The sequence below is a fragment of the Anabrus simplex genome, chromosome 2 (genome assembly GCF_040414725.1).
Source record: "Anabrus simplex isolate iqAnaSimp1 chromosome 2, ASM4041472v1, whole genome shotgun sequence".
Classification (NCBI taxonomy): Eukaryota; Metazoa; Arthropoda; class Insecta; order Orthoptera; family Tettigoniidae; genus Anabrus; species Anabrus simplex.
In genome coordinates, this window is record NC_090266.1 from 751,015,907 (window position 1) to 751,043,701 (window position 27,795).

At 43.3% G+C, this 27,795-nt stretch overlaps 1 protein-coding gene across 2 annotated transcripts in view; it reads left to right on the forward strand.

The window, feature by feature from the left end:
• LOC136864435 (membrane-bound alkaline phosphatase) overlaps positions 1-27,795 on the forward strand; it is a 194,727-nt gene that overhangs the window by 16,111 nt on the left and 150,821 nt on the right. The window contains exon 1 of one of the 2 annotated variants that reach the window (XM_067141426.2): positions 16,084-16,211. The exons of the other annotated variant lie outside the window; for it this stretch is intronic. Within the exon in view, the coding sequence (XP_066997527.2) occupies positions 16,118-16,211 (94 nt within the window). The 5' untranslated portion in view covers positions 16,084-16,117. Of the gene's footprint in view, positions 1-16,083; positions 16,212-27,795 lie in introns of those variants that run through there. 2 annotated transcript variants of the gene reach the window in all.

Here is a 27,795-nt window from a genome sequence, read left to right on the forward strand (position 1 = left end):
GAAGGTTGAAACCCCCTTCTATCCTACAGTTTTTATAACAATCATATAGCGCACAAGGTGAGGCAGAAAAAGAATTCGTGGATCATGACTTTGAACATCGGTTGGTTATTAACACTTCTGTTAAAAGGTAATTTATACGTTATATGATAATGTAGTGCAAGGAATGTGAACTGTGTCCGATCATTGGAAATGTTAGTGCTTTGAGATATAGTGTGAGTGTAATTCCCATTGTGATATAATGTGGGTGTATTTCGTAATGTTCTAGAGTGTCAAGGGTGTTTTATTGCTTTTACTCATAGGAGGAGAAAGTGGAAGGAAGAACTGTCTCCAAAACTTTCTGACAGGTAAAAAGTATAGAAGTCGAAACGCTACTGTTGCATTGAAAAGTAGATGAACATTTCCTGATGTCTGGAGAAGCTCGCAAAGTAGTGGACGAAGATTTAACTAAGTTCATGAAGAAATATCATTCTTAATAAAATCCGCAAAGGGTCGCCGTGTAGTTAAACGAAGAAAGAAAACGTGATATCGCATCCCCGTAAGAACAGTGGCACAACTCAAAAAATGCTATTTTTTAGTTATGACATGCACCATATGCAAAAGTAATCATGCTTTCGATCTAACAAACCGTCATAAATGTAAATATTTTCTTTCTCGCGAGAAATCACAAATGTCGTTTTACCAGTTCAGCATACTGAACATTGTTGTACACTGCTGTTTGTAGAAAGTGAAGCACCAAGACCGAGCGCTGTGATCACAATGCAATTTATTCCACATATTAGGACATGACAAAACACAAATGATTACAGAACTGTACATGCACGGTGACCGTGGAAATTCAGTACGGCGTAGCGCCACCACGCGCTGCAATCAGAGCCGCTAGACGTCGTGGCATGGAATCAAAGAGCGCTCTGAATATGCTGCTGGGGAATACTCTGCCACGCGGTTTGTAGGCGCGTCCATAAATCATCAACAGTGGCTGCAGGAGGACCTGAACGAACAAGGTGCCGACCGACCATATCCTAGACATATTCAATGGGTGACATATCTGGCGAACGGCAGGCCAGGGAAGCAGTGGTATCCTTCGTTCTTCGAAGAAGGCTTGCACATTTCTCGCCACATGCGGCCGGGCATTGTCCTGCTGGAATATGGCGTCTGGAACGGCCCGTAGGAGGGGCAGTGCCTCAGGCTGTAAAACCTCCTTGATGTAGCGGTAGCTGTTCAGATTGCCCTCAAGACGTAGAAGGCGAGATCGCATGTTATAGGCAATTGCGCCCCAAACCATCACATATGGCATTTGTCCGCTATGCTGCTCAACAATAGAGTCTGCCCGATTGCGTCCACCACGGTGGCGTCTAACGCGCATGCGGCCATCACTGTAGGACAAGTTGAAGCGGGACTCGTCCGAAACCACTACATTTTGCCACTCAGCACGCCAGTGTCGGTGTTCACGTGGCCATTGCACTGTACGGCGTTGGTGGGTGCTGGTCAATGGAAGCCAGTGCAATAGCATACGTGCCACCAGTCCGGCCCTCAGAAGACGGCGTCGAACCGTCGATACAGACATCTCCACACCCGTTGCAGTGCTCCAACGTCGAGCCAACACCGTGGACGACGCTGTTCTGTCCGTTACGGCCAAACGGACAAGATGGCGGTCATCTCGCGCTGTGTTCACATTGTGTCGTCCAGTACCCTGTCGGCGCTGTGTACGGCCCTCTTCTCTCTACTGGTTCCACATACGCCTCACTGTTGAAGCAGCGTACCCTGTACGAGCCGCAATGTCACGGAACGACAGACCCATCTCCCGGAGCCCTATCATTCTGCCTCGTTCGAACGCACTCATATGCTGATATGCCTTCTTGTGATGTCGGCGAAGCACAGTGGCTCTGAGGTACACGTTTCCACTTCGTATGACGGCTCCGCACTGACTGAACGTTCCGTAACACTGCCCTGGCCGGTCGCACACAGAAGGGCACTGCTGGGCCCACGTGCACGCCATCTCTCTGCAATTTAAATCACTTATTATGGTTCCACTGTTCTACACTGTTCTGATGTTGGCGTGTTTCAGACCATTGCTTCTGAGTGTTTCACTTTCTACAAACAGCAGTGTATGTTTAGTCCTCAGCCCGAAGGCTGGTTGGATCCTCAACAACTCCTCCATCAGCCGTCATAGATGGCCTAGGCATCACTGAAGAGGTGTACTAGGGAAATGAGGAGTGACATAGTTTCTCGTTGCTTTCCTCACCGAGCCAGAAGTTGCTATTACATATCAGTCTGCCAAGCCCACTGATATGCATGCACCAACAGACCCTATGAGCAACATTTTCATAGCAGGGACTGGCTGCATAAGTAATGGCATTACTAGCATCGATCATACCTCAGTCATTTTCATATTGTCAAAGCCAAGGATAAAGCTGAGACAGATAAACGAAAGTAACGAAATTGCTCTAGCCTTTACCAGAATAATAATAATAATAATAATCGTATGACCTCAGCTACCGTGTGCAGACATTTCGATCTGACGCCATCTGGCTGTCTGCTCGTCAATTTCGACGTTCCGTTTTACTCTAGGTCCGTTAGATGGCAGACAGAGCAAACCGGATCTCTCTTGGGCGTCTATGGCTGAGATTTAATTAATTTTGTCGGGTAAATACCAAATGTGTCCGCCTCTGTGGTGTAGTGGTTAGCGTGATTAGCTGCCACCCCCGGAGGTCCGGGTTCGATTCCCGGCTCTGCCACGAAAATTTGAAAAGTGGTACGAGGGCTGGAACGGGGTCCACTCAGCCTCGGGAGGTCAACTGAGTAGAGGTGGGTTCGATTCCCATCTCAGCCATCCTCGAAGTGGTTTTCCGTGGTTTCCCACTTCTCCTCCAGGCGAAAGCCGGGATGGTACCTAACTTAAGGCCACGGCCGCTTCCTTCCCTCTTCCTTGTCTATCCTTTCCAATCTTCCCATCCCTCCACAAGGCCCCTGTTCAGCATAGCAGGTGAGGCCGCCTGGGCGAGGTACTGGTCCTACTCCCTAGTTGTATCCCCCGACCAAGAGTCTGAAGCTCCAGGACACTGCCCTTGAGGCGGTAGAGGTGGGATCCCTCGCTGAGTCCGAGGGAAAAGCCGAACCTGGAGGGTAAACAGATGATGATGATGATGAAATACCAAATGTATCACCAGAGATCTTTTACATGCCGACATCGTACGACATGGAGTGCCGAATGGACTTTTTTCCGCCCTTCAAAAATCCGACTACCTCTGCCGGGTTTGAACCCGCTATCTTGGAATCCGGAGGCCGACACTCTACCACGGATCCACGGAGGCAGCTTCCTATACCACAAGACATAGTGCACTGTAAAATCTAGGTCCCGCCAGCAAAGGCATTGAACATTGTTATTCAAGAATATTGCCACTTCTTAAATTGTGATTTATTTCAATGAAACTCTGAAAATATGACGTAATATATGCTAAATGTTATCATGTCGAAATAGTGTGTTAAGATATTAGCCTTGATTCGATATGGTGTTCTAAACTTTCAAATTTGTTTTCTAGAAAACGTTAATTTCTGAGTTGTGTCACTATCTTTGCGCAGGTCTGATGTATGCAGTCAGAAAGAGGTCACATTAAATACCTAAGCTCTTAGATATAAATAGTAGCTTCAGAACTTAGGTTCCGGCAACCTAAAGAACTGTATAATTCAATATCAACGGAGAAAATGAAGAATCAAATCTCTGAATTGTTCTAAAGAGAGTATTCTTTGACGCTTTTACATTAATATATTTTCTCTTTCGAAACAAGTGCTAATTTCATTAATTTGTTTACATTTCATTATATGACATGTAGATATCAAGGTTAATGGCTTCATGGTTCAAGGCTCTCTAGGCCTTCAAGGATGAGAGTGTCGAAAAGAGAACGGGGAGAGCCATCGAAAGTGAGAAAATGACTTTCAATTGGTATCACACAAAACGTATAGAGTCAACGTCAGGAAACAGAAGCAGTAGTAGAATAACAAAGATAAAGTACAGGAATCTGAAGAATAGTCGATATCAGTTTCAACTACAAGTGAGGTATCTGCATATCAGACACGCACTGTATTTGCCCGTTGGCAATGCAGAATAAATAAATAAATAAATAGAAATAATTTAATTAATTCATTCATTCATTCATTAATTATTGCATACATACACTGACTGAGCATATAATAATAATAATTTCGTGTGGCTATTTCTAGCCGAGTGCAGCCCTTGTAAGGCAGACCCTCCGATGAGGGTGGGGGCATCTGCCATGTGTAGGTAACTGCGTGTAATTGTGGTGGAGGATAGTGTTATCTGTGGTGTGTGAGTTGCAGGGATGTTGGGGACAGCACATACACCCAGCCCCCGAGCCATTGGAATTAACCAATGAAGGTTAAAATCCCCGACCCGACCGGGAATCGAACCCGGGACCCTCTGAACTGAAGGTCAGTACGCTGACCATTCAGCCAACGAGTCGGACACTGACTGAGCAAATGTCATGGGATAGCGGAGCACTGATGCGCAGGTGTGTTCTCTGTGCACCACACGCCCCCTGTGCCAGCGGCAGTTGTATAGGATACCTTGTGAGCAGTGGCTGTGCATGTGACAGGTGTAACATGGAACGTCGTCGTGAGCTGACACCTTTCGAACGGGGTATGGTGGTCGGTGCCCGACGGATGGGAAGTGCGATTTCGGAAGTGGTGCGGGAATTCGGCTTCACACGATCAACCGTGTCCAGGTTGTATCGTGAATGGTTGAATGCGGGTGTCACCGTCCACAACAGACGAACGATCGGCCGTCCAGCTACCCTCGATGACCGTGACCGGCGACATCTGAGACGGATTGTCAATAGTGACAGACGGGCAACCGTGCAACAAATCACGGCTCAATTCAACTCAGGCCGTGCTAGACACGTCTCCCAGTGGACAATCCGTAGGAACATGGGTTCTATGGGGTATGGGAGCCGGCGCCGCACACGGGTGCCACTTTTAATCCAAAGTTATCGGGTACAACGACGCGCATTTGTCGCCAGTCACCAGGGATGGAAACTGGAACAATGGCGTAACGTGATATGGTCGGACGAATCACGATTTCAACTGCACCACGCCGATGGGAGGCACCGTGTATGGCGCAGACCACATGAAGCGATGGATCCCGCCTGCCTTGAAAGTGTGGTCCAGGGCGCTGGTGTCTCTGTTATGGTTAGGGGTGCATTTTACTGGTATGGATGGGCCCCCTAGTTGTTCTGGAAGAGACTTCGAATGGTACGCGTTATGTTGAGCTACTCGGAGACCATCTCCACCCATTTTTGGCCTTCCAGCGCCCAGACGGTTCTGCGGTGTTTCAAGATGATAATGCGCCGCCACATCGCTCCCACGTCGCCCGGGAATGGTTCCAGGAGCATGCAGCGGAGGTCCAACGACTGCCATGGCCACCCAGGAGCCCCGATATGAACCCTATCGAGCATATCTGGGATGTCCTGGAACGCAGGCTCCGTGTCATGGATCCTGCACCCACGAACAGATCAGCATTGGCGGCCGCTCTGCAAACGATTTAGTGTCAACTGCATCCAGAGGACTACCAGGAACTTGTCGACTCACTTCCACGGCTTCTCACTGCAGTTCGCTGGGCCAGAGGAGGCCCCACACGCTATTAGGTGACTATCCCATGACATTTGCTAAGTCAGTGTACATTCTGGTAGATATATCGTTGAGAGAGTGGTAGCTGATTGACATCATCACTGGCTTTTCATCTAGGTGGTAGCAGTTTGAATCACGGTCAATGCACGTGGGATTTGTGAATTGGTAAGTCACGTCCCAGTGATTGGTTTCCACTGCAAACTTACTTACATGAGCTTCTCTGTCTATAAGGCACATTTGGTGAAGGAATATTTTACTTTCTTCGGTTTATTATTTGACGACATTTCATGGTTTCAGTTAAATAATATTTTTCTCTATGAAGTAAATTTAGATACCGTCCTACAGTGGCTATCCACATACTTCCATTTTCCTTTTGGTCTGTCATTTTGCGAGCTTTTTCAGATATTATGTAGTTTATATCCATTAATTTCATCAGTAGTACCAATTCCATATACTCCATATTTAAATCTAGGAATTATGTCGTTCCAAATGTCTCCATTCAGAGCCTCTGTGGCTCAGGTAGCAGCGCGCCGGCCTCTCACCGCTGCCTGTTTCCAGTCATTCGACCGGTTCAGGAATGGAATGAAGCCGCCATCTGGCGGCGAGGATAGGAATTGTGCCGCCTGCCGAAGCCTGTCACACTCCTCTGGGGCAATGATTAATGAATGACAGGTGGAATGAAATGATATTGGGGAGTGTTGCTAGAATGAAATATGACACGGTAAAACTGGAGTACCCGCGGAGAAACCTATCCCGCCTCCGCTTTGTCCAGCACAAATCTCTCATGGAGTGACCAGGATTTGAAGCACGGAACACAGCGGTGAGAGACCGGCACGCTGCCGCCTGAGCCACGAAGGCCCTTGATATGTAAGTATCCTCATAAATATTATTAAACTCCTTTAACACACCCCCACCCCAGGTTGCCCGTTAAGTTCATCCCCTCCCCCCTATAATACTTGTTCCGTTATATTTAAAGGAGACTGCAAATACTAATTTTCACGTCTGTAACCTTCAGCTTTTGACGTATAATTGTCCTCATAAGAAGAATTCATTTTTCTTCACTTCCTTTCACCCTCCCCTTAACTGAATTTTCCTGAAACAAAAAAGTACCTGTTTCTTTATTTATAAAGGAGATTCGAAATACCAATTATCACGACTGTAACATCTTTAGCTTTTGAGATATATGCATCCTCATGAGAATAATTCAACTCCTATTTCTTTTCTTTGGAGGGGGATAGGAGTTGATTTTCCCCCAAAATGTGTGTTTTTTATTTTTTAAAGGAGATTTCAAATACCAATTTTTACGTCTGTAACATCTTCAGTATTTTTAGATATAAGTGTCCTCATACTAATAATTCAAATACTATTTTAATTCTTTCGGCCCCTTTAACTGATTTTCCAAAAATAAAAGAATACGTGTTTCTTTATTTTAAATGAGGACCCAAATACCAATTTTCACGTCTGCAACATCTTTAGTTTTTGAGATATAAGTGTCCTCATGCAAAGAATTCAACTAATATTTCAATTATTTCACCCCTTACCCCAAGTGGATTGTCCGAAAACAAAAAAATATGTATTTCTTAATTTTTAAAGGAGACTAAAAATACCTATTTTCACGTCTTTAACATCTTCAGTTGCTGAGATATCAGTATCTTAATAAAAATAATTCAACCCCCTTTTTAGTCCTTCAGCTTTTGAGATATATGTATCCTCATGAAAATAATTCAACTCATATTTCTTTCTTGGAGGGGCGGTAGGAGTTGATTTTCCTCTAGAAATATGTTTTTTATTTTTCAAAGGAGATTCCAAACACCAATTTTTTTCGTCTGTTACATCTACAGTATTTTTTAGATATAAGTATCCTCATACAAACAAACAAAAAATACATTTTCCTTTAATTTTCAAAGTTTAAGAATACCAATGTTCACGTCTGTAACATATAAAGATGTTGAGGTATACTGTAGATATGCGAATTTTAAAAATTAACTCCAACCCCCTTTTCAATCCTTTTTACTCCCGGCCCTCCTCGAGTGGCTTTTCCAAAATCAAAATAATACATGTTTTTTCATTTTTTAAAGAGATTAAAAATACCATTTCACACCCGTAACATGTTAAGTTATTGATATTTACTGTAGATATGCTAATTTTAAAATTCACCCCGTTTTTCAGTTCCCATTAAGTGGATTTTCCGAAAACAAATTATCTGTGTTTCTTTAATTTTACAGGAGATTACAAATACCAGTCTTCACGTCTGTAACATGTTACATTTCTGAGATATATTGTAGATATAGTTTTTTAAAAATTCGGCCCTTTTGTCACGCTCGTTCAGACCTTATTAATTGGATTTTCCAAAAAACGAAAAATTACGTTTTTCTTAATTTTTAAAGGAGATTCCAAACACCAATGTTCATGTCTATAACATCTTCAGTTTTTGAGATATAGGTATCCTCATAAAGTTTATTCAACCCCTTTTGCACCTTTTTTACTCCCCTTAATGGTATTTTTCGAAAACAATAAATACATGTTTCCTTATTTTAAAGAAGATTCCCATTACCAATTTTTACGCGTGTAAACTTCTAAATTTTTGAGATATAGATATACTCATTTAAACAATTCACCCCCACTTTTCACCCCCTTAGCGACGGAATAAACAAAAATACTCCCTTAGTGAGCACCTAGTCTCTAATATAAATGTATCTCCAAAATTTCGTTTTTTTATGTCCTGTGTTTTGGCTCGGCGAGCATGAATCTGTCAGTCTGTCAGTCAGTCAGTCAGTCAGTCAGTACATGTTATTGTATATGAATATAGATTATTTTGTCATTTGAAGAAAGGTGGAGTTTCTTTGATATCTGACTGATGGTTCATATTTACTGTATAAGTGCGGATATGGAGGTTATAAAAAGTGTAGTAAAATCAATTTGGTTGGATGTATAGAAATACCATGACAGAAATAAAAGTTGTTAAGGATGCAATGGGATTATTTCTGAATGTAATTTTTCTTGGCTACTTGTTTAAAGTCGCATTAACACATCGAAGATTTCCGGCGGTGGAGGATTGGGAAGGTGGCAGCCGTGGCCTTAATTAAGGTACAGCCCCAGCATTTTCCTGGCGTGAAATTGGAAAACCACGGAAAACCATATTCATGGTTGCCGACGGTGGGATTTGAACCCACGATCTCCCGAATGCAGGCTCACAGGCTCGCTCGTTTGAAGGTAATTTGTTAGTCTGAATTTATTGCTACTGGCGACTGGTGCAGAAGTTCATCATTGTCACCAAAATTCGATTATACCCGCGAGGTAATGTTTTCTTGCTGAAGGAAAGTTCAGTTCTTCGCACAGCTACAACAACATGTGGTTACCTATCCAAGTTCTTATTACGCCCAATATTACTTCACTTTTTAGAATGCACGGGATCAAGATTTTCAAAAATACTGAAGCTATTTTTTATACATAAATCATTCACTACGTATCATGGTGTGATGATGTTAGGGAAGGTTGTTTCAAAGGTTCAAACTTTGGGATCATCGGCCTCATACTGTATACTGCAGTTGTCGAAATTGCATGACATTAAAAAACCGAAGTCATTCAATGTTGAATTAAGATCTTAAATTTGTTAAGAAGGAAGCTAAACCTACTGTTAAACAAAGAATGGCATGTTTCACTGTACAAGAACATCCTTAGATTCAGTAAAATCACTTTAAAACGTTCACATACTGTATTTATGTACTGTACAATATTAGGTTTGTTCCAACAAGAACGGGAACAGTTTGCAAACTGTCTGACGCATGCGCAGTAAAGCAGACCCTACACGGTCAGTAATACTGATCAGTAATACTGAGTCAATAATACTGACAGTACGCATCAGTATTGTAGCGACCTTACACGATCATTATTACTGTCAATATTTTGGTCAGTACCAGTGCACTAGCTTACCATTGCGGCATTCTCACTTTACAAATAAAGTCAATAACCGTCACTACGGAATGAGATTTATAACAGGCAATTGTGTTATTCTATCAAAATGGATCGTAAAAGACGGGCATTTTGTAGCTATCATATTAGTACTCCACGAAACGCAGTTTAAACGTAAACGATGGTTTAAAGATTGGCTTAGGAAAAGAGAAGAGTATTCTCATATGAAGTGTTGACGGAAACACAATATACCGAAGCAGAAGATTATCAGAACTATCTCCGAATGCGTGAGGGTACTTTTGCGAAATTACTACGAATGGTAGAGCCTTTTGTAATAAGGCAAAATACAAACATGCGGTGCTGTTTATCGGTGGCATAGAGATTAGCGGTGACAGTGAGGTATCTTGCAACTGGTATAAATTTTGAAGATTGGTAGAGCCTTTTGTAATAAGGCAAAATACAAACATGCGGTGCTTTTTATCGGTGGCAGAGAGATTAGCGGTGACAGTGAGGTATCTTATAACTGGTATAAATTTTGAAGATTTAAAGTTTTCCGCTCTAATGTCACCAGTTTCCATCAGTACAGCAGTTGTGGAAACATGTAAAGTATTGTTTATTCTGGCAGCGTTTCATATAGCTCGATAAACTTTTGCAATGCCGGTAGGCCTACTTGACGGTTCCACAAGCACCTCTACTTGGCCTTGGTGAGAAACGCATTTGTCGTCGTCCACCGCTGCTCCGTTGATACTGACAGAAATAATGACAAGCGCACTCGCACGGTCAGTATAACTGTCAGTATCCCCACCACTCTACAGTACTGACGCTCGCAGATCAGGAAATCCGGATCTGCTTCAGTACTGGCCTTCATTCCATCATTCCAGTCCACGCGCGATCAGTATTACTGTCAATATTTTTCGGTACTAACAGTTTTATTGATCGTGTAGGGTCTGCTTAAGGAAGGAGCGTTCCAACCAACTTCAACCTCAAACGCGGACTCGGAGTCGGTCGTAAACAGACTGTGGACTGTTCATGAACCAGTTTGCGGACTGGCAAAGCAGTTCGTGCTCCAGAACAAGGACTGTTCGTCAGTGACATGCGCAGTACACCAAAATAAGTGTGAGCTGTGCATTGTGGTCCATAGCTGTCACTTGGTGGAGCGTGAACAGCTGATCGGTATCATCTGGCGCGAGCAGACGACACGTTACACGTACAATTAAATAGAAGTACAGCGTTGTTATACAATTATGCAGTAAAATTTAAAGTCATACAGTTAAAAAGTCATATTTGACTACACACTAATAAAGTATGAGGCACGAGATAAAAACGAGAATGATGCATGACGATTTGAAAGCGATTTCTTGAGCCACTAGCTCACTGGGACACTCTATAACCAATAAATAAATAAATAAATAAATAAATAAATAAATAAATAAATAAATAAATAAATAAATAAATATATACATAAATAATAATAATAATAATAATAATAATAATAATAATAATAATAATAATAATAATAATAATAATAATAATAATAATAATGTTATTTGCTTTACGTCCCACTAACTACTTTTTACGGTCTTCGGAGACGCCGAGGTGCCGGAATTTAGTCCCCCAGGAGTTCTTTTACGTGCCAGTAAATCTACCGAACACGAGGCTGTCGTATTTGAGCACCTTCAAACACCACCGGACTGAGCCAGGATCGAACCTGCCAAGTTGGGGTTAGAAGGCCAGCGCCTTAACCGTCTGAGCCACTCAGCCCGGCAATAAATAAATAAATAAATAAATAAATAAATAAATAAATAAATAAATAAATAAATAAATAAATAAATAAATAAATAAAATTCTGATGATGATCTTTTGAACTCGGACTCCAGTGAAGATGATCTAGGGATATATTACAATATCCCAAAAGCGAAAAATGAATATTATTTAGGCAAGTTATATATTTTTTTTTACTTGTTTGCAATTATGTTTAAATGATATTTATTTTCACAACATGTACGAGTAACTAATAATTTAGTAACCAAAATTCTCATTCTCTCTCGCTCTCCTCCTATAAAAGAAACAGTACCTCGGTATGACAATGAAACATTCAAAGAGCATTTTCGCGTCAGTAGGGAGATAATGGAAAATATTGCAGAACGGTATGAGGGAAGTGACCAGTACAAACAGCAGTCTGGCCAATATTGAAAACTTTCTGCACTGAGTCAGGTTTGTCTGCAGCTGCAATAATAATAATAATAATAATAATAATAATAATAATAATAATAATAATAATAATAATAATAATAATAATAATAATAATTTTAATAATCGTTAAGTGTTGCTTTTTCAATATAGGTTCAAATTTTCCTGTGGTTTATTGGGTATCAGACTGCAAGTTTCCGGGATGTTGCAGATCGGTTTGACATTTCTTTGAGCTCTATACATAGAATTGTCAAACGATTGACTGTCTTCATTAGCAACTTATCTCCATAAGTGATCACTTGGCCTACAGAAGTTGAGAAAGTAAATATTGAGCAACATTTCCGGGAAAGTGGATTTCCAGGTGTCATTGGTGCCATAGGTGGCTGTCATATTGAAATTGATAAGCCTCTTACATAAATAGAAAAGGACACGATTCCATACAGGTAAATTTTATTTATCAGCATATGTCTTCATAGTAAACCACTGTTATCATTAGTGAATGCGTGTGAGGAAAGGAAGATACAAGCTGTTTGTGACCACAGGCGAAAAATTTTGGATGTGTTTCTGAGAATTTTTTTAAATGCTATTTTTCCGGGGCGTCGACCCATGTGAATCTTTTGCCCCTACTGGTACCATATTGTATGAACCTGCGTGTAATTGGAATGGCGGTGGTGTGGAATGTTGTGTGTGAGAAAAGGAAGAGTAAGGACGTCACAAACACCCAGTCCTCAGGACAGGGATATTAATCATAACCATTAAAAAACCCTGACCCGGCCGGGAATCGAACCCAGGGCCACCAGGTGACAGGCGGACGTTGTCCCCTACACCGCGGACTCTGACGGACTAGCAGAGTATTTAGAAGTTCACCTCTTGGGTATAATTTTGAAGAAAAAAATGTGATCAGTAATTTCTTTTAGGTGACAGTGGCTATCCTCTGAAGAGAACCGTCTACATCATCGGTTTTTACGCTACCAGTACTCGTGGTAGAATTATATATTCACGTAATTCTGGAATAAAGTAATTATTATTTTATAAACAGGTCCATTAGTCTATAATTTTATTAGTTGAATCATTTTATTGGTAATTACCTTCCATTGAGTAGGCCTAACAAATTGTTTAGCAGGAAAAAAAATGTCGTATGGCTTTTAGTGCCGGGACATCCCAGGACGAGTTCGGCTCGCCAGGTGCAGGTCTTTCTACTTGACTCCCGTAGACGACCTGCGCGTCATGATGAGGGTGAAATGATGATGAAGACAACACATACACCCAGCCCCCGCGCCGTAGGAATTAACCAATTAAGGTTAAAATCCCCGACCCGGCCGGGAATCGAACCCGGGATCCTCTGAACCGAAGGCCAGTACGCTGACCGTTCAGCCAACGAGTCGGACTGTTTAGCAGAAATGAAGAAGAACAGATGTTTATTTATTCTCAAACAGGAATCTCCCGCGTAATCGTGAATGCATGCGCATTGTAGTTTTTCTTGACCGTTCACGAACTGTTCCAGCAGACTGTTGTTTAGCGACGGTTCCCTACGGGTACACAGCTCGCGCTTACATCAGTCCATGAATCGATACAAAACCGTACGCAAACTGCTTGTTGGAACAAACCTATTGTTCATGTTGCGTACGAGTTCTTTGAGGTGGTTATCATAGCTGAATAACCCTGTGGATTGGAACGTGTATAATATTCATGTCACCACCATCGCATCTGATATCAAACAAACCAGGCGAGTTGGCGTACGATTAGGGGCACGCGGCTGTGAGCTTGCATCCGGGAGATAGTGGGTTCGAACCCCACTGTCGGCAGCCCTGAAAATAGTTTTTCGTGGTTTCCCATTTTCAAACCAGGCAAATGTTGGGGCTGTGCCTTAAATAAGGCCACGGCCGCTTCCTTCCCAGTCCTAGCCCTTTCCTGTGCCATCGTCGCCATAAGACTTATCTGTGTCGGTCCGACGTAAAGCAAATGGCAAAAAAATATATCAAACTCGATATCAGATTCCTCGATTCCACAGATTTTGGTGATAAGGAATCCGAGGATTGTATGCACTTAATCCATTTCAGCAGGGGCGGTGCGTGGTATTGTTGCAGTGTTGCACAACTCCCAATGATTTTGCACTTCATTTGTAGTTTTTTCTTCTAATGTTTTAGTTTAATAAACCTAACATGTATTCGAAAACATGTTAAAAACAACCATCTTCGGTCGTTCGCTGTACTAATGCTTCGTAACGGACCGAAAAACACCGCTGGCTTCGAATCACACACAGGGAGTTTGCTTTCCTACGGCAACTCCCTAGCTACAACGCGGCGCAATGTACCTCAGCAGGGACGAGCCTAAGCCTGCATAGCATCAGATAGCATACTCGCCACTGTCGGTCTCAGGGACTTGCACGAGACTAGCAAGTCCCCTACCGAGAAACAGTTCCAAATGTCCCCTTAGATTGTGCCACTCTGCGGAGATTACTTCATTCCTACTTTCCATTTTTTAAATTTACAAAATTTCATTTCCTCCTCTGTGGTGTAGTGGTTAGCGTGATTAGCTGCCACCCCCGGAGGCCCGGGTTCGATTCCCGGCTCTGCCACGAAATTTGAAAAGTGGTACGAGGGCTGGAACGGGGTCCACTCAGCCTCGGGAGGTCAACTGAGTAGAGGTGGGTTCGATTCTCCCCTCAGCCATCCTGGAAGTGGTTTTCCGTGGTTTCCCACTTCTCCTCCAGGAGAATGCCGGGATGGTACCTAACTTAAGGCCACGGCCGCTTCCTTCCCTCTTCCTTGCCTATCCCTTCCAATCTACCCATCCCTCCACAAGGCCCCTGTTCAGCATAGCAGGTGAGGCCGCCTGGGTGAGGTACTGGTCATACTCCCCAGTTGTATCCCCCGACCAAGAGTCTGAAGCTCCAGGACACTGCCCTTGAGGCGGTAGAGGTGGGATCCCTCGCTAAGTCCGAGGGGAAAACCGAACCTGGAGGGTAAACAGATGATGATGATGATGATGAAAATTTCATTTACGTTGCACCGACGCAGATAGGTCGTACGGTGACGATGCTATAGAAAAGGGCTAGGAGTTGGAAGGAAGCGACCGTAGCTTTAATTAAGCCACAGCCACAGCATTTGCCTGGTGTGAAAATGGGAAACAGCGGAAAACCATATTCATGGCTTCCGGCAGTGGCTCACAGCTACTCGACTCTAACCGCACGGCTAACTTGCTGGGTAATTTCTTTTTCCACGCCGTACGAGACCATCCACAATATTACCAACATCTCGCTTCAATAAAAAACAGGACGGAAAATTTTCAAGTGAGGCAATAGTAACTGTGCCAGGCTGATTGGCTCAGACGGTTGAAGTGCTGGCCTTGTGACCCCAACGTGGCAGGTTCGATTCTGACTCAGTCCCGTGGTATTTGAAGGTGGTCAAATACGTCAGCCTCGTGTCAGTAGATTTATTGACATGTAAAATAATTCCGGCACCTCGGCGTCTCCGAACCGTAAAAAGTCGTTGGTGGGACGTCAAGCCAATAACATTATTATTAAGAGTAACTGTAGTTATAGTGTATAATTAGCCTCTTATTTCCTGGGTTGTAATTGCCAGATATATTACAGTTTAGTAGGAATGTAATTCTTTACATTACGATAATGGAGTTTCTTTTTATTTCTGTAAGCTATAAAAATGTGACACTGAAAATGTTGGTGCAATACCCAGCTACAAATACCACCAGCCGCCACTGCATTTCAGCTGGAGGAAGTATAAAGGAGGATGTGCAGCACACAATTGAAAGAAATGTACAGAGCGAGTTGGCTACGCGGATCGGGGCGTGCTGCTGTTTGCTTGCATTTGGGGGTACAGAGGGTTCGAACTTGACTATCAACAGCTCTGGAGATGAATTTTCGTAGTTACTCATTTTTACACCTCGCTGGGGCTGTACCTTAATTAAGTCTACGGTCGCTCCTTCACAGTCCTAGCCCTGTCATATTCGATCGTCGCCATAAGACCTATCTGAGTTGGTGCGACGTAAAAAATGAAATGAAAAGAAATTTACGAATCTTCAAATACATTGTCGCTCCTAGTATCTAACTCAGAACACTGAAGATGTGTTGTAGTCTGCACAAACCACGACAAGAAAAATGACCTTAATATAATAAGCAAAGTGCAAAGAGAAATTGAGGTTTACTTCTATTGAACTTGGCGACACTGTATTTTGAAGGACAGGGTTCATCCCTGCAACACGTGGGTTGGTTACCGAACACTACTTGTTACCGGTTGACCTGTATGGTAGGGTGGTGGGGATGGACACGGAGGTGGAGTAAGGCTTATTTAATCGCCTTGAGGGCCTGGTGAGGCCAGTCTCGTCTTATTTGCGCTGCCGTGTACGAGTGAGAACAATGCGTGGAATTGCTGCCTTCAGCCAGGGACAGTTGTTTTTGTTGTTGCTGGTGGCACATCACGCGCCGGCACCACCCACAATGGAACTTGTCGGTATGTCTTGTCAACTGCATTATGTCTGGCCCCGGGCCAAATTTTCTTTAGTTAACAATATCAAAATTGGGTTTCTAAATGTTGTCAGTAATATTGTTGCGATCGTTTATCTTCCCCAATGGATCAGTGGTAGAATATCGGCCTCTTAATACCGAGATCGTGGGTTCTACACCGCTAGAGGTAGTCGGAATTCTGAAGGGCGGAAAAAATTAATTTCGACACTGCATGTCGTACGATGTCGGCTTGTAGAAGATCTCTGGTGACACATTTGGTGTTTACCACTCAGCAAAATTATTTAAAACTCAGCTATAGACCACCAAAAGAGATCTGGTTTACATTTCTACCTGGTAGATTAAAATGGAACGTCCAAAGTAATGTGTAGAAAGCCTAGGTGACGTCATATTAAAATGCCTGCACAAGTTTGCTGAGGCTATAAGATTATTATTATTATTATTATTATTATTATTATTACTGAAAGTTATATTTCAACAACAAATTTTCTATTCTGCATGTCATTTCTAGTGCTAATGCCGATTATAAATACAATAGCTTCATTATTGTTGCTGTCCGACTCGTTGGCTGAACGGTCAGCGTACTGGCCTTCGGTTCAGAGGGTCCCGGGTTCGATTCCCGGCCGGGTCGGGGATTTTAACCTTAATTGGTTAATTCCAATGGCACGGAGGCTGGGTGTATGTGCTGTCTTCATCACCATTCCATCCTCATCATGACGCGCAGGTCACCTACGGGTGTCAAATAGAAAGACCTGCACCTGGCGAGCCGAACCCTTCCTGGGATATCCCGGCACTAACAAAAAAAAGGCCATACGACATTTCATTTCATTATTGTTGCTGTTGCTTCACTTGAGAGGCTTGAGACATTGCGATCAATAGTCTCGTGTGTTAAATGTGCGTGAAGTCTGGTGGCCTTCATGTCTGTGGTGTTTGTACTAATGTTTGTATTGCCGGGCTGAGTGGCTCAGACGGTTAAGGCGCTGGCCTTCTGACCCCGACTTGGCAGGTTCGATCCTGGCTCAGTCCGGTGGTATTTGAAGGTGCTCAAATACGTCAGCCTCGTGTCGGTAGATTTACTGGCACTTAAAAGAACTCCTGCGGGACAAAATTCCGGCACCTCGCCGTCTCCGAAAACCGCAAAAGAGTAGTTAGTGGGACGTAAAACAGATAACATTATTATTATTAATGTTTGTATTTGTGATTAATTGATCTAGTGTGCTCCTGGTTCAGTTTTTATAGCTTTTCGTAAGCACCGAGGTGCCGGAATTTGTCCCGCAGAAGTACTTTTACGTGCAAATAAATCTATCGACGTATTACATCACCTTCAAACTATGGTAAACTACTTCTAGGATGGCTGATAGTTGGTTCGGATCTATTTCTCTTCTCTCGTGGACTCGTGTATCTCATTCAAATCACCAAACCATCTTTGTTGCAGAGCTAGAAATTGAAATCTGGTCAGGGGATGTTCTAGTCAAGTGACGTAGCCACTAGGATCTCATGAAAGTGCCCACAGTTCTAATCCCGATTAGTGCATCTGGGCATTTTGAAATGAAAAATCCATTCCTATGGTTCAGATTCCATGTAAAACTGGCGTTCTCACGGCTATGATTATGATAAGTTATGATCGGTCACGAAAAACTGCAAGTTAGCTTCCGAAACTTGGTCGTCCAAGAAGGAAACAGCTAATGCTAATCCTCAACCATGGCAATGACTACTTTTCTGTTTGTTGATTCAACTCCGTATACCTAAGTGTGGAAACTATTAGATAATCTGCTTAATGTAGGGTCAATGGTAGTGAATTGCTTGGACACTGGGACGGATGCCCTAGGATTATTGCAAAGCCAAAATGTACCCCTAATACGATCCAAGAACGACGAACTGTGGAGGAAGCAGTCACTAATGCCGTTTGAGTGCCTTATATCATACATATTCATTCATTGATTAATGCATTCGTTGAGCGTTTTCCACCTAGCTATGAAGACTCATTTGTGTTCTTACGGTGGGTTGCGGAGCGGAGGGTGAAGGGATTGCGGGGATGGATGAGAGACGTGATAGCCGAAGGATATATTCACTAGCTCCTTACCATGGTGACCACGATTCAAATCCAGACCAAGGAATGTGGGATGTTTGAAATGGTTGTGATTAAAGTAAAATGGAGGTCTCATGACTATGCCCTCATGCCCTCAGGTGCAGGTAAAAATCTCTGACCTAGCCGGAAATCGAACCCGGGTCCTCCGGGAACGAGGCAAGCCAGACCGGCCATGATATCAATAGTCACGTAAAGTTATAGGGCCTAAATTTGTTTGTTTGCGTGCTACAGTGACTTTCGGTGGCTATCCGAATGTGATCTTCTCTGCGATTCCAGGTAGATGATTTCTTTTTATTCTGGGTCGGATCTCTAAGTAAATTCTTTAAAAGTCCTTAAAAAAAGCAGAAGTCATACTTATCTTAACCGATTTGTATTTTATCTTACTCCCAGGTCATGAATAATAACAACTATGCACACTATTATAAAGACCGGCTGCATAGGTCTACATGTTATTTGCTCTCTGTTTGTGCTTACAGGGCAAAATCGACTCCTGATCTTGGTATTAATAAGTATTTAAATGTGAGATATTTTAGTCAGGAGATCTCCTGGCACCTTCAATAATCAATTTTCAGGGTAAAGTGTAACTCAAAACCGATAGCACATTTCAAAGATCATTAAATTTTATTATTATTATTATTATTATTATTATTATTATTATTATTATTATTATAGACATCAGTTGTGATTGCTGACAGTACCAATGTTAACAGTACACTATGTCTTCTCGTACGGGCTATATCGTATTTGTTACTTTCATCGACCTGCCTCAGTCTCGTCCTTGACTATTTATTACAAGTTGCTTCACGTCGCAGCGACACAAATAGGTCTTATAGCGACGATGGGACAGAAAAGGGATAGATGTGAGAATGAAGTGGCCGTGGCCTTAATTAAGGTACAGCCCCAGCATTTGCTTGGCGTGAATACTGGATATTGGCCACAGTTTAGCGACTGCAGCTATCGAGCTCGGTCGACCTTGACGATATGAAAGTGGCTGTTGTATGAGCAATCCTAGTAATGTGATTCCTTATGGAGTCAGTCTCTGTTATGAATGGTGTGAAGCTTAATTAAGGCCACGGCCGCTTCCTTCCCAGTCCTAGCCCTTCCCTGTCCCATCGTCGCCATAAGACCTATCTGTGTCGGTGCGACGTAAAACAAATAGAAAAAAAGTGTGAAAACGTCACTCACAGGGTCAGTTGATGCGTTCATTTAATTAGGCGTCGCAGACTGATGGTGTAATAGTAGCATCTGGCCCGGTAAGGAAAGCAACGGGAAACTACATCTCTCTCTCTCTCTCTCTCTCTCTCTCTCTCTCTCTAGAATATTGTTTTACGTCGCACCGACACAGATAGGTCTTATGACGGTGATGGGATAGGAAAGGCCTAGGAGTGGGAAGGAAGCAGCCGTGCCCTAAATTAAGGTACTGCTCAGCATTTGCCTGGTGTGAAAATGGTAAACGAAGGAAAACCATCTTCAGGTCGACAGTGGGGTTCAAACGCACTATCTCTCGGATGCAAGCTCACAGCTGCGCACCTCTAAACGCACGGCCGACTCGCCCGGTATTACCATTCTCCTGATTTCCTTAGTACCTATGTCTGTCCAGTGATGCTTAGACCATCTATGACAGGTAATGGCTGAGCTGTTGAGGATTAAACAAACCTTCGGGCTGAATACTCAACACAGACATCAACATTATCATACAATACTAATATGTTTCTTAGTACGATTTCTATCCAGCTGTGAAATACTACCAGGTCCAAAAGGATATCGTATATTTATTCAATCCAAAGATGCAAAATCTGCGAAAGAAATAGAAATGGGGGACTTAAAGCACGTGATAGATTGAATAAAAGAAGGTATATATGAAATTATATATGTGTAAGTCTGTATATTTGTACAATTTCAAGGTTACACAAAAACGAATGTCGGTGATGAACACTGTTTCGGTCTTGGAGTCTTATTCATCCTTCACGGCCTTGCTCTTGAGTTTCAAGGTACGACATACGATTCCTGATAGTTGATACCGTGTCAAGTCCACCCTGATCATGTAGCTTTTCTTCGAAATAAGCAACTTGCTCCTATTTTTCTATGTACTGTAATTCTTAGTACAGCACGTCCTTTCTGCAAAGTTCCGTGATGGTTTTGCCAACTCGGCAGTTTTTGTTATGCCAATTCCATGAAAGTGAAAGGTGTGTAAGGTAATGCGTGTGAATGTATGGTACAAACCTGTAGGGTTTCAGGTGAAGGAAGTTAATGATGTGGAAATTAGAAACTATGCCTACATTATGTCTGATATTATGGAAGTGTTTATAACAATACTATAAACCGGGCGAGTTGGCCATGCGGTTAGGGGCGCGCAGCTGTGAGCTTGCATCCGGGTTGATAGTGAGTTCGAATCCCACTGTCGGCAGCCCTGAAAATGGTTTTCCGTGGATTCCCATCTTCACACCAGACAAATGCTGGGGCTGTACCTTAATTAAGGTCACGGTCGCTTCCTTCCGACTCTCAGCCGTTCCCTATCCCATGGTCGCCATAAGACCTATCTGTGTCGGTGCGACGTAAAGCAAATTGTAAAAAAACAAAAAAAACAAAAAACCCTATTATTACCAGAAATCACTTTGCGCCTTTTAAAACAAATTTAGCACTTTTTGGAGCACTACTGCATGTAGCTGTCAGCTTGCATTCGGAAGATAGTGAGTTCTAACCCCACTGTCGACAGTCCTGAAGATAGTTTTCCGTGGTTTCCCATTTTCACACCAGGCAAATGCTGGGGCTGTACTTTAATTAAGTCCACGGTCGCTTCCTTCCCACTCCTAGCCCTTTTCTATCACATTGTCACCATAAGACCTAACTGTGTCGGAGCGACGTAAAGCAAATTCCCAAAAACACTAGTGCACATGCAAAATCATTGAAACTAAAGAAACACTGATGGAGAGTAGAGACAAGGCAGTGAAAAGGGTGTAGATAGCGGTAGGCCTACATAGCGGATGAGCGATCTGCTTGGAGCTTTAGCCAGGATTTGCCCCTGTGAGACAGTGAGACGTCAGCACCACCCGTCTCTGGTCGCTGACTTGGGTATTGCAGATTCAATTTTCTACACTGGCCAAGACTTAGCATTAGTCGGTGGACCGAAACACGGTTTACCTAAGATATTTGGGGAGTCATTCACTGTGAGAAGCAACGTTCCGTCGGTCAGTCTGAATGGCTCACGGTTCAAGTCCTGGCTAGGTCCGGTGGTATTTGAAGGTGCCTGAATACGTCAGTCCCGTGTCGATAGATTTACTGGCACGTAAAAGCACTTCCGCGGGACAAAATTTCAACACCTCGGCATTTATGAAAACCGTAAAAGTAGTTACAGTAGTGGGACGTACAATTATCATTATCATCATCATCATCATTATTATTATTATTATTATTATTATTATTATTATTATTATTATTATTATTATTATAAAGCAATATTCCTGGTCTAAAAGTAAAGTTTTTGGCGGGTGAGGATATTGTACCGGCCGCACAATTGCTCGTTATTTATTAACCATGAGCTGGGCTGAACCGATTTGTGTGTTTTTATTACCAAAGACAGGAATAATAATAATAATAATAATAATAATAATAATAATAATAATAATAATAATAATAATAATAATATCCTCCTTGGCTCAGGCGGCAGCGCGCCGGCCTCTCACCCCTGGATAAAGTGGTTCAAATCCCGGTCACTCCATGTGAGATTTGTGCTGGACAAAACGGAGGTGGGACAGATTTTTCTCCGAGTACTCCTGTTTTCCCTGTCATCTTTCATTCCAGCAACATTCTCCATTAACATTTCATTTTATCTGTCAATCATTTATCATCACCCCAGAGGAGTGCGACAGGATTCGGCAGTCGGCACATATCCTATTCATTCCATTCCTGACCCGGTCGAACGACTGGAAACAGGCTGTGGACTTTCAATAATAATAATAATAATAATAATAATAATAATAATAATAATGGCTTGTGGCCTCCCTCTTTCGAGTTGACGACGTATAGGCGACCTGCGCGTCTGTGAGGATGAGGCCCTACCCATGATTTTCCTAACACTGAAGACGGCACACACACCCAGCCCCCGAGCCTTTAGTATTAACCAATGAAGGTTAAAATCCCCGATCCGGCCGGAAGGAGCTAGGAGTGGGGGGGAAGCGGCCGTGGCGTTAATTAATTTGCCTGGTGTGAAAATGCGAAGCCATGGAAAACCATCTTCAGGGCTGCCGACAGTGGGGTTGGAACTCACTATCTCACGAATGCAAGCTAACAGCCGCGCGCCCCTAAACGCACGGCCAACTCGCCCGGTAGTTACATTAACTGAGTCGACACTGAAAAGTATCGCTTTCTTCTTAACAACAAAAACAAAAAACTTTCATACTTTCACAGCCGCTAATACAACAGACTTCGGTAGAAGCTACACTTTATTCTACTCTGCGTCAGGATACATACAGTAGGTACAAAAATACTGCTTTCATCGAGAAATAGCCACACGACGTAGAAACATATTACTAGAATAACATGTTTTCTAGCCTTTTCTCGACATGATTGTTACGCATTAATGGAACCTGATACTGATACACATTTCAAACGGTATGGTAAATGAGATCGGCGTTAAAGTGTCGATAATAGATTAAGACGAACTGCATGTTATAGCACGAGCAACTAGATCCCTTGTGGCTAATATTGTGACCTGGGCCGCCTCTGTGGTGTAGTGGTTAGCGTGATTAGCTGCCACCCCCGGAGGTCCGGGTTCGATTCCCGGCTCTGCCACGAAATTTGAAAAGTGGTAAGAGGGCTGGAACAGGGTCCACTCAGCCTCGGGAGGTCAACTGAGTAGAGGTGGGTTCGACTCCCACCTCAGCCATCCTCGAAGTGGTTTTCCGTGGTTTCCCACTTCACCTCCAGGCGAATGCCGGGATGGTACCTAACTTAAGGCCACGGCCGCTTCCTTCCCTCATCCTTGCCTATCCCTTCCAATCTTCCCATCCCCCTACAAGATCCCTGTTCACCATAGCAGGTGAGGCCGCCTGGGCGAGGTACTGGTCATACTCCCCAGTTGTATCCCCCGACCAAGAGTCTGAAGCTCCAGGACACTGCCCTTGTGGCGGTAGAGGTGGGATCCCTCGCTGAGTCCGAGGGAAAAGCCGAACCTGGAGGGTAAACAGATGATGATGATGATGATGATTGTGACCTGCCTTCGTAATTATAAACACTGCAGTGAAATGTAAAAGCGGCTCTCTGGCCGAGGCTGTAAATGCGTGCTCGGTTCACCCGTAAGAACGTGGGTTCGATTCCCCGTCAGGAAGTCGAAATATTTAAGATACGATATATCCACTTCTGAAGGTGCACATGGCCCTGAGGTTCACCAGCCGAAACCAAAAATGAGTAGCGGGTTGATTCCTGGGGGCAAAGGCGGCCAGGCGTAGAGCTAACCACTCTACCCCACCAAGTGCCGAGGTTACGGATTGTAGGAGCATTTATCTTCCACCCCTGCAAGGGCCTTCATGGCCTATACGGAGATGACTTTGCTTTGCACTGAAATGTAGGTTTAAGTATGCAGCTTCAGAAATACTAAACCTTCGATTTTAGCTGCAATCTTTGACTACACAGGGGTAACTTGTCTATCGTATTTACAGACAGAACTGTGTAACTGCAGGGAAATTTATGGGGAGAGACAGAAAGAAAGCATGGGATTGTCTTTGGCAAGGAAGGGTTTGGGCTCGAACAGGAAGTGTCAGTTCGAAACTTGTTGCCGTTGATTCACTTTAGACGTTTGAAATACTGAGATCAGCAACCATGCTGATAAAATGGGTTTAATAATCTTTGTGAGCTACAAAATGAAACAAAATCACACAAAGCCATGGAGCAACAGTCTATTAAGAGTCTTGGCCTGTCAAGACGACTGCTGCCTAGCCATATGGCCTACAGATGTTCACATGTAATATGGTCAGCGTGATGATACCCTCAGAAGTATTATTTGTCTTTCGTGACCGGTTACGTTAACTTTTCTATCAGACATCCCCTCAGTTGGTCTCGCGATATGGATGAACTTAATTCCAGCCCTCAGTCTAGAATTAATAATTTAATGACACCGAGCAAGTTGGCCGTGCGTTTAGGGTCGCGTAGCTGTGAGCTTGCATTCGGGAGATGGTGGGTTTGAATCCCACTATTGGCAGCCTTGAAGATGGTTTTACCGGGCGAGTTGGCCGTGCAGTTAGGAGCACGCAGCTGTGTGCTTGCATCCGGGGGATAGTGGGTTCGAATCCCACTGTCGGTAGCCCTGAAGATGGTTTTCGGTGGTTTCCCATTTTCACACCAGGCAAATGCTGGGGCTGTACCTTAATTAACGCCACGACCGCCAACTCCTAGTCCTTTCCTATCCCATCGTCGCCATAAGACCTGTCTGTGTCGGTGCGACGTAAAGCCACTAGCAAAAAAAGACGATGGTTTTCCTTGGTTTCCGATTCTCACACCAGGAAAATGATGGGTCTGTACATTAATTGAGGTCACGACCGCTACTTTCCCAGTTCTAGCCCTTTTCCATCCTTGCTTCGTCGAAAACCTTCGATGTGTTAGTGCGACGTTAACCACTAGCAGAGCACAAAATAATGGAGTAGAGCCTCCGAATAGACCTGGTGCTTGTCTTTTTATTTGACGCCCATGGGCGACCTGTTTGTATGTGAGGCTGGGGCCCTAAGTAGAATGAAGTCTAGTGTACGAGACGCCATACACATCCAGTCTCCGAGCCAGATAAGTTAACCTGTTGAGGTTAAAATCCTTGATCCTGCCGGGAATAGAACCTATGACCCCACGGAGCCGCGGAGCCGAACAGTCTAGAATGAAAACCCATGGAATAGCCAGAAATGACCCTGGGGTCGCAGGGTAAGAGGCAGGCACGCTACCCCTACACAACAGGGGTGTCAAAATGAAGCAACAATAAGTTAATAAACTGGGGCAAAGATCGGAAAGGAAGCGACTTATGCCAATTACCATCCCGGCATTCACCAGGAGTTGAAGTGAGAATTTACAGAAAATCAGAGGGCAGGGCCCAAACCCTCTCAGTTGTCATCACAAGGCTGAATGTATCCGTTTCAACCTTACTGATATCAGAATTCATTTCCATACAGACCATGAAGAAGCATAGTGTAGTGGAAAGTGCACAGACTTTGGGATGAAGGGGATTGCTGCCTGTTTACCCATCTGGGAACTACCGTTGTACTCACATCTACTGTAGGCCAGGCGAACCGCAGAGCCGTATATCCGTTCGGAGTTAATGGTTTCATCTGTAAGCTTCCACGATTGCCTTACGATAAATCGAACCCACGTATTCTTTGGTAAACCAACTACTCCTCACTGCCCCAACTTGCCTTTTCACCAGAAGTTAAGTTCTCGATAATGCAACCAGAAACCGAAACCAAGCCCATTTGCAGGAATGGAAATTCGTACTCTGGACCATGGACCATCATTTGTTTAGCAATTCCGATGAAGTCTGTGTGCAGACTCGCGAGCGCTAGTTTATACCTTCGACCTAGAACGTTTGTTTAGAGACGTATTTCTTCTGTCCATCGTAAGACCATGAAAGCATCCCCCTATGTAGACATTTTGTTTGATACCCGAGAACATAGTAAGCCTCCGTGGCTCAGACGGCAGCGCGTCGGCCTCTCACCATTGGATACCGTGGTTCAAATCCCGGTCACTCCATGTGAAATTTGTGCTGGACAAAGCGGAGGCGGGACAGATTTTTCTGCGGGTACTCCGGCTTTCGCTGTCATCTTTCATTCCAGCAACACTCTCCATTCTCATTTCATAGCATCTATCGGTCATTAATAAATCACTTTGGGAGTGGCGACCCCATCGTACTAATAGCCTATATGATTCATTCGTTACATCCCTGACACAGTCAATGACTGGAAAACAGGTTGTAGGTTTTCAATTTCACCCGAGAACTTGTATTTTACTACTTCTTTTAAATCGCATCGACAGACAGGTCATGGGATAGGACAGGTTTAGAACTGTGAAAGAAGCAACCGTGGCCTTAATTAAGATAAAAAGATCTACCATTTTGCAGGTGTGAAAATGTGAAACCACGGAAAACCATATTTAGGGTTGCCAACAGTGGGGTTCGAACCCATTATCTTCCGAATGCAAACTGGCAACTACGTGGCCCAAACCGCGTAGTAAATGATAACCGAAAATAATGAACAGTTGAAAAATATAATATATCAGGTAATTGTATACAGAATGTGTGTTCATGGCAAGCACTTGACTTTCTCATTTAGATTCAGAACAAACAAATGGAGCTGTCCTTGTAACTTATCATTCTCTCAACACGTATTTCATATTATCAAAAGTACTAAGCATCGTCAGGCAGGTGATATTTGGTTATTCATATTGTGGAATGTTTCTCTCAGGTGATTCATTAACCAAGATTTCGTCCTTGTGAGTAATCCGTGAATCATATCACTGCCCTTTTTTAATACTTTTTTTTGTTAGGGGCTTTACGTCGCACCGATACAGATAGGTCTTATGGCGACGATGGGATAGGAAAGGCTTAGGAGTTAGAAGGAAGCGGCCGTGGCCTTAATTAAGGTACAGCCCCAGCATTTGCCTGGTGTGAAAATGGGAAACCACGGAAAACCATTTTCAGGGCTGCCGATAGTGGGATTCGAACCTACTATCTCCCGGATGCAAGCTCACAGCCGCGCGCCTCTACGCGCACGGCCAACTCGCCCGGTTATTTTATACTAAGACATCTTAAAATTGGCTGTTTTGAGATAAGAACATTTAAATATTTAAGGCCGATTGCATAAACGGTATTTAGACGATGTTTACGGTTAAACAACGTCGAAGTATTGTGATAGTACATATATCACACCCTCGCACTGTATTCAGAAGTAAGAGATATTATTATTGTCAGTATTCGATTTATTATTATTATTATTATTATTATTATTATTATTATTATTATTATTATTATTTCAGTTGTATACTTTGTTCTAAATATTTTATGCTGGAAGGTCTCCATATGTGGTATGAGTAATTTGTTTTGTGCAAACAGATGGGAAAACAGTGCTAATTACAACTCGGAAATTTCTGTGAGTCATGCGGATATCCCAGAATCCGATGAGGTGGCCTTGATGTTATTGTCATGAGATCCGGAAGAGGTTCAGGGCGTGGTCTTGACAAGACCTACTCGTGATTGGATGGACTGGACTTCAAACTTTGGTGGAGAATAGACTTGACTTAAAACAGTGGAACAGAGGAGATGTACCTTTGGTGGAACGTGGTCCTATTATGTTTGTGGAATGTGAAGTGTGGTACTAACCTACAATTGTGGAGTGCTTAGGCAGTTGCTACTGTATCACTTGTGGCTGCTTGGTATTATGTTGGTGAGAACTATGGAGTGCTGTATTTCATACTTTCCATAATTTATGTTGTGGAACGACAAGCGTGCGTTGCTCAA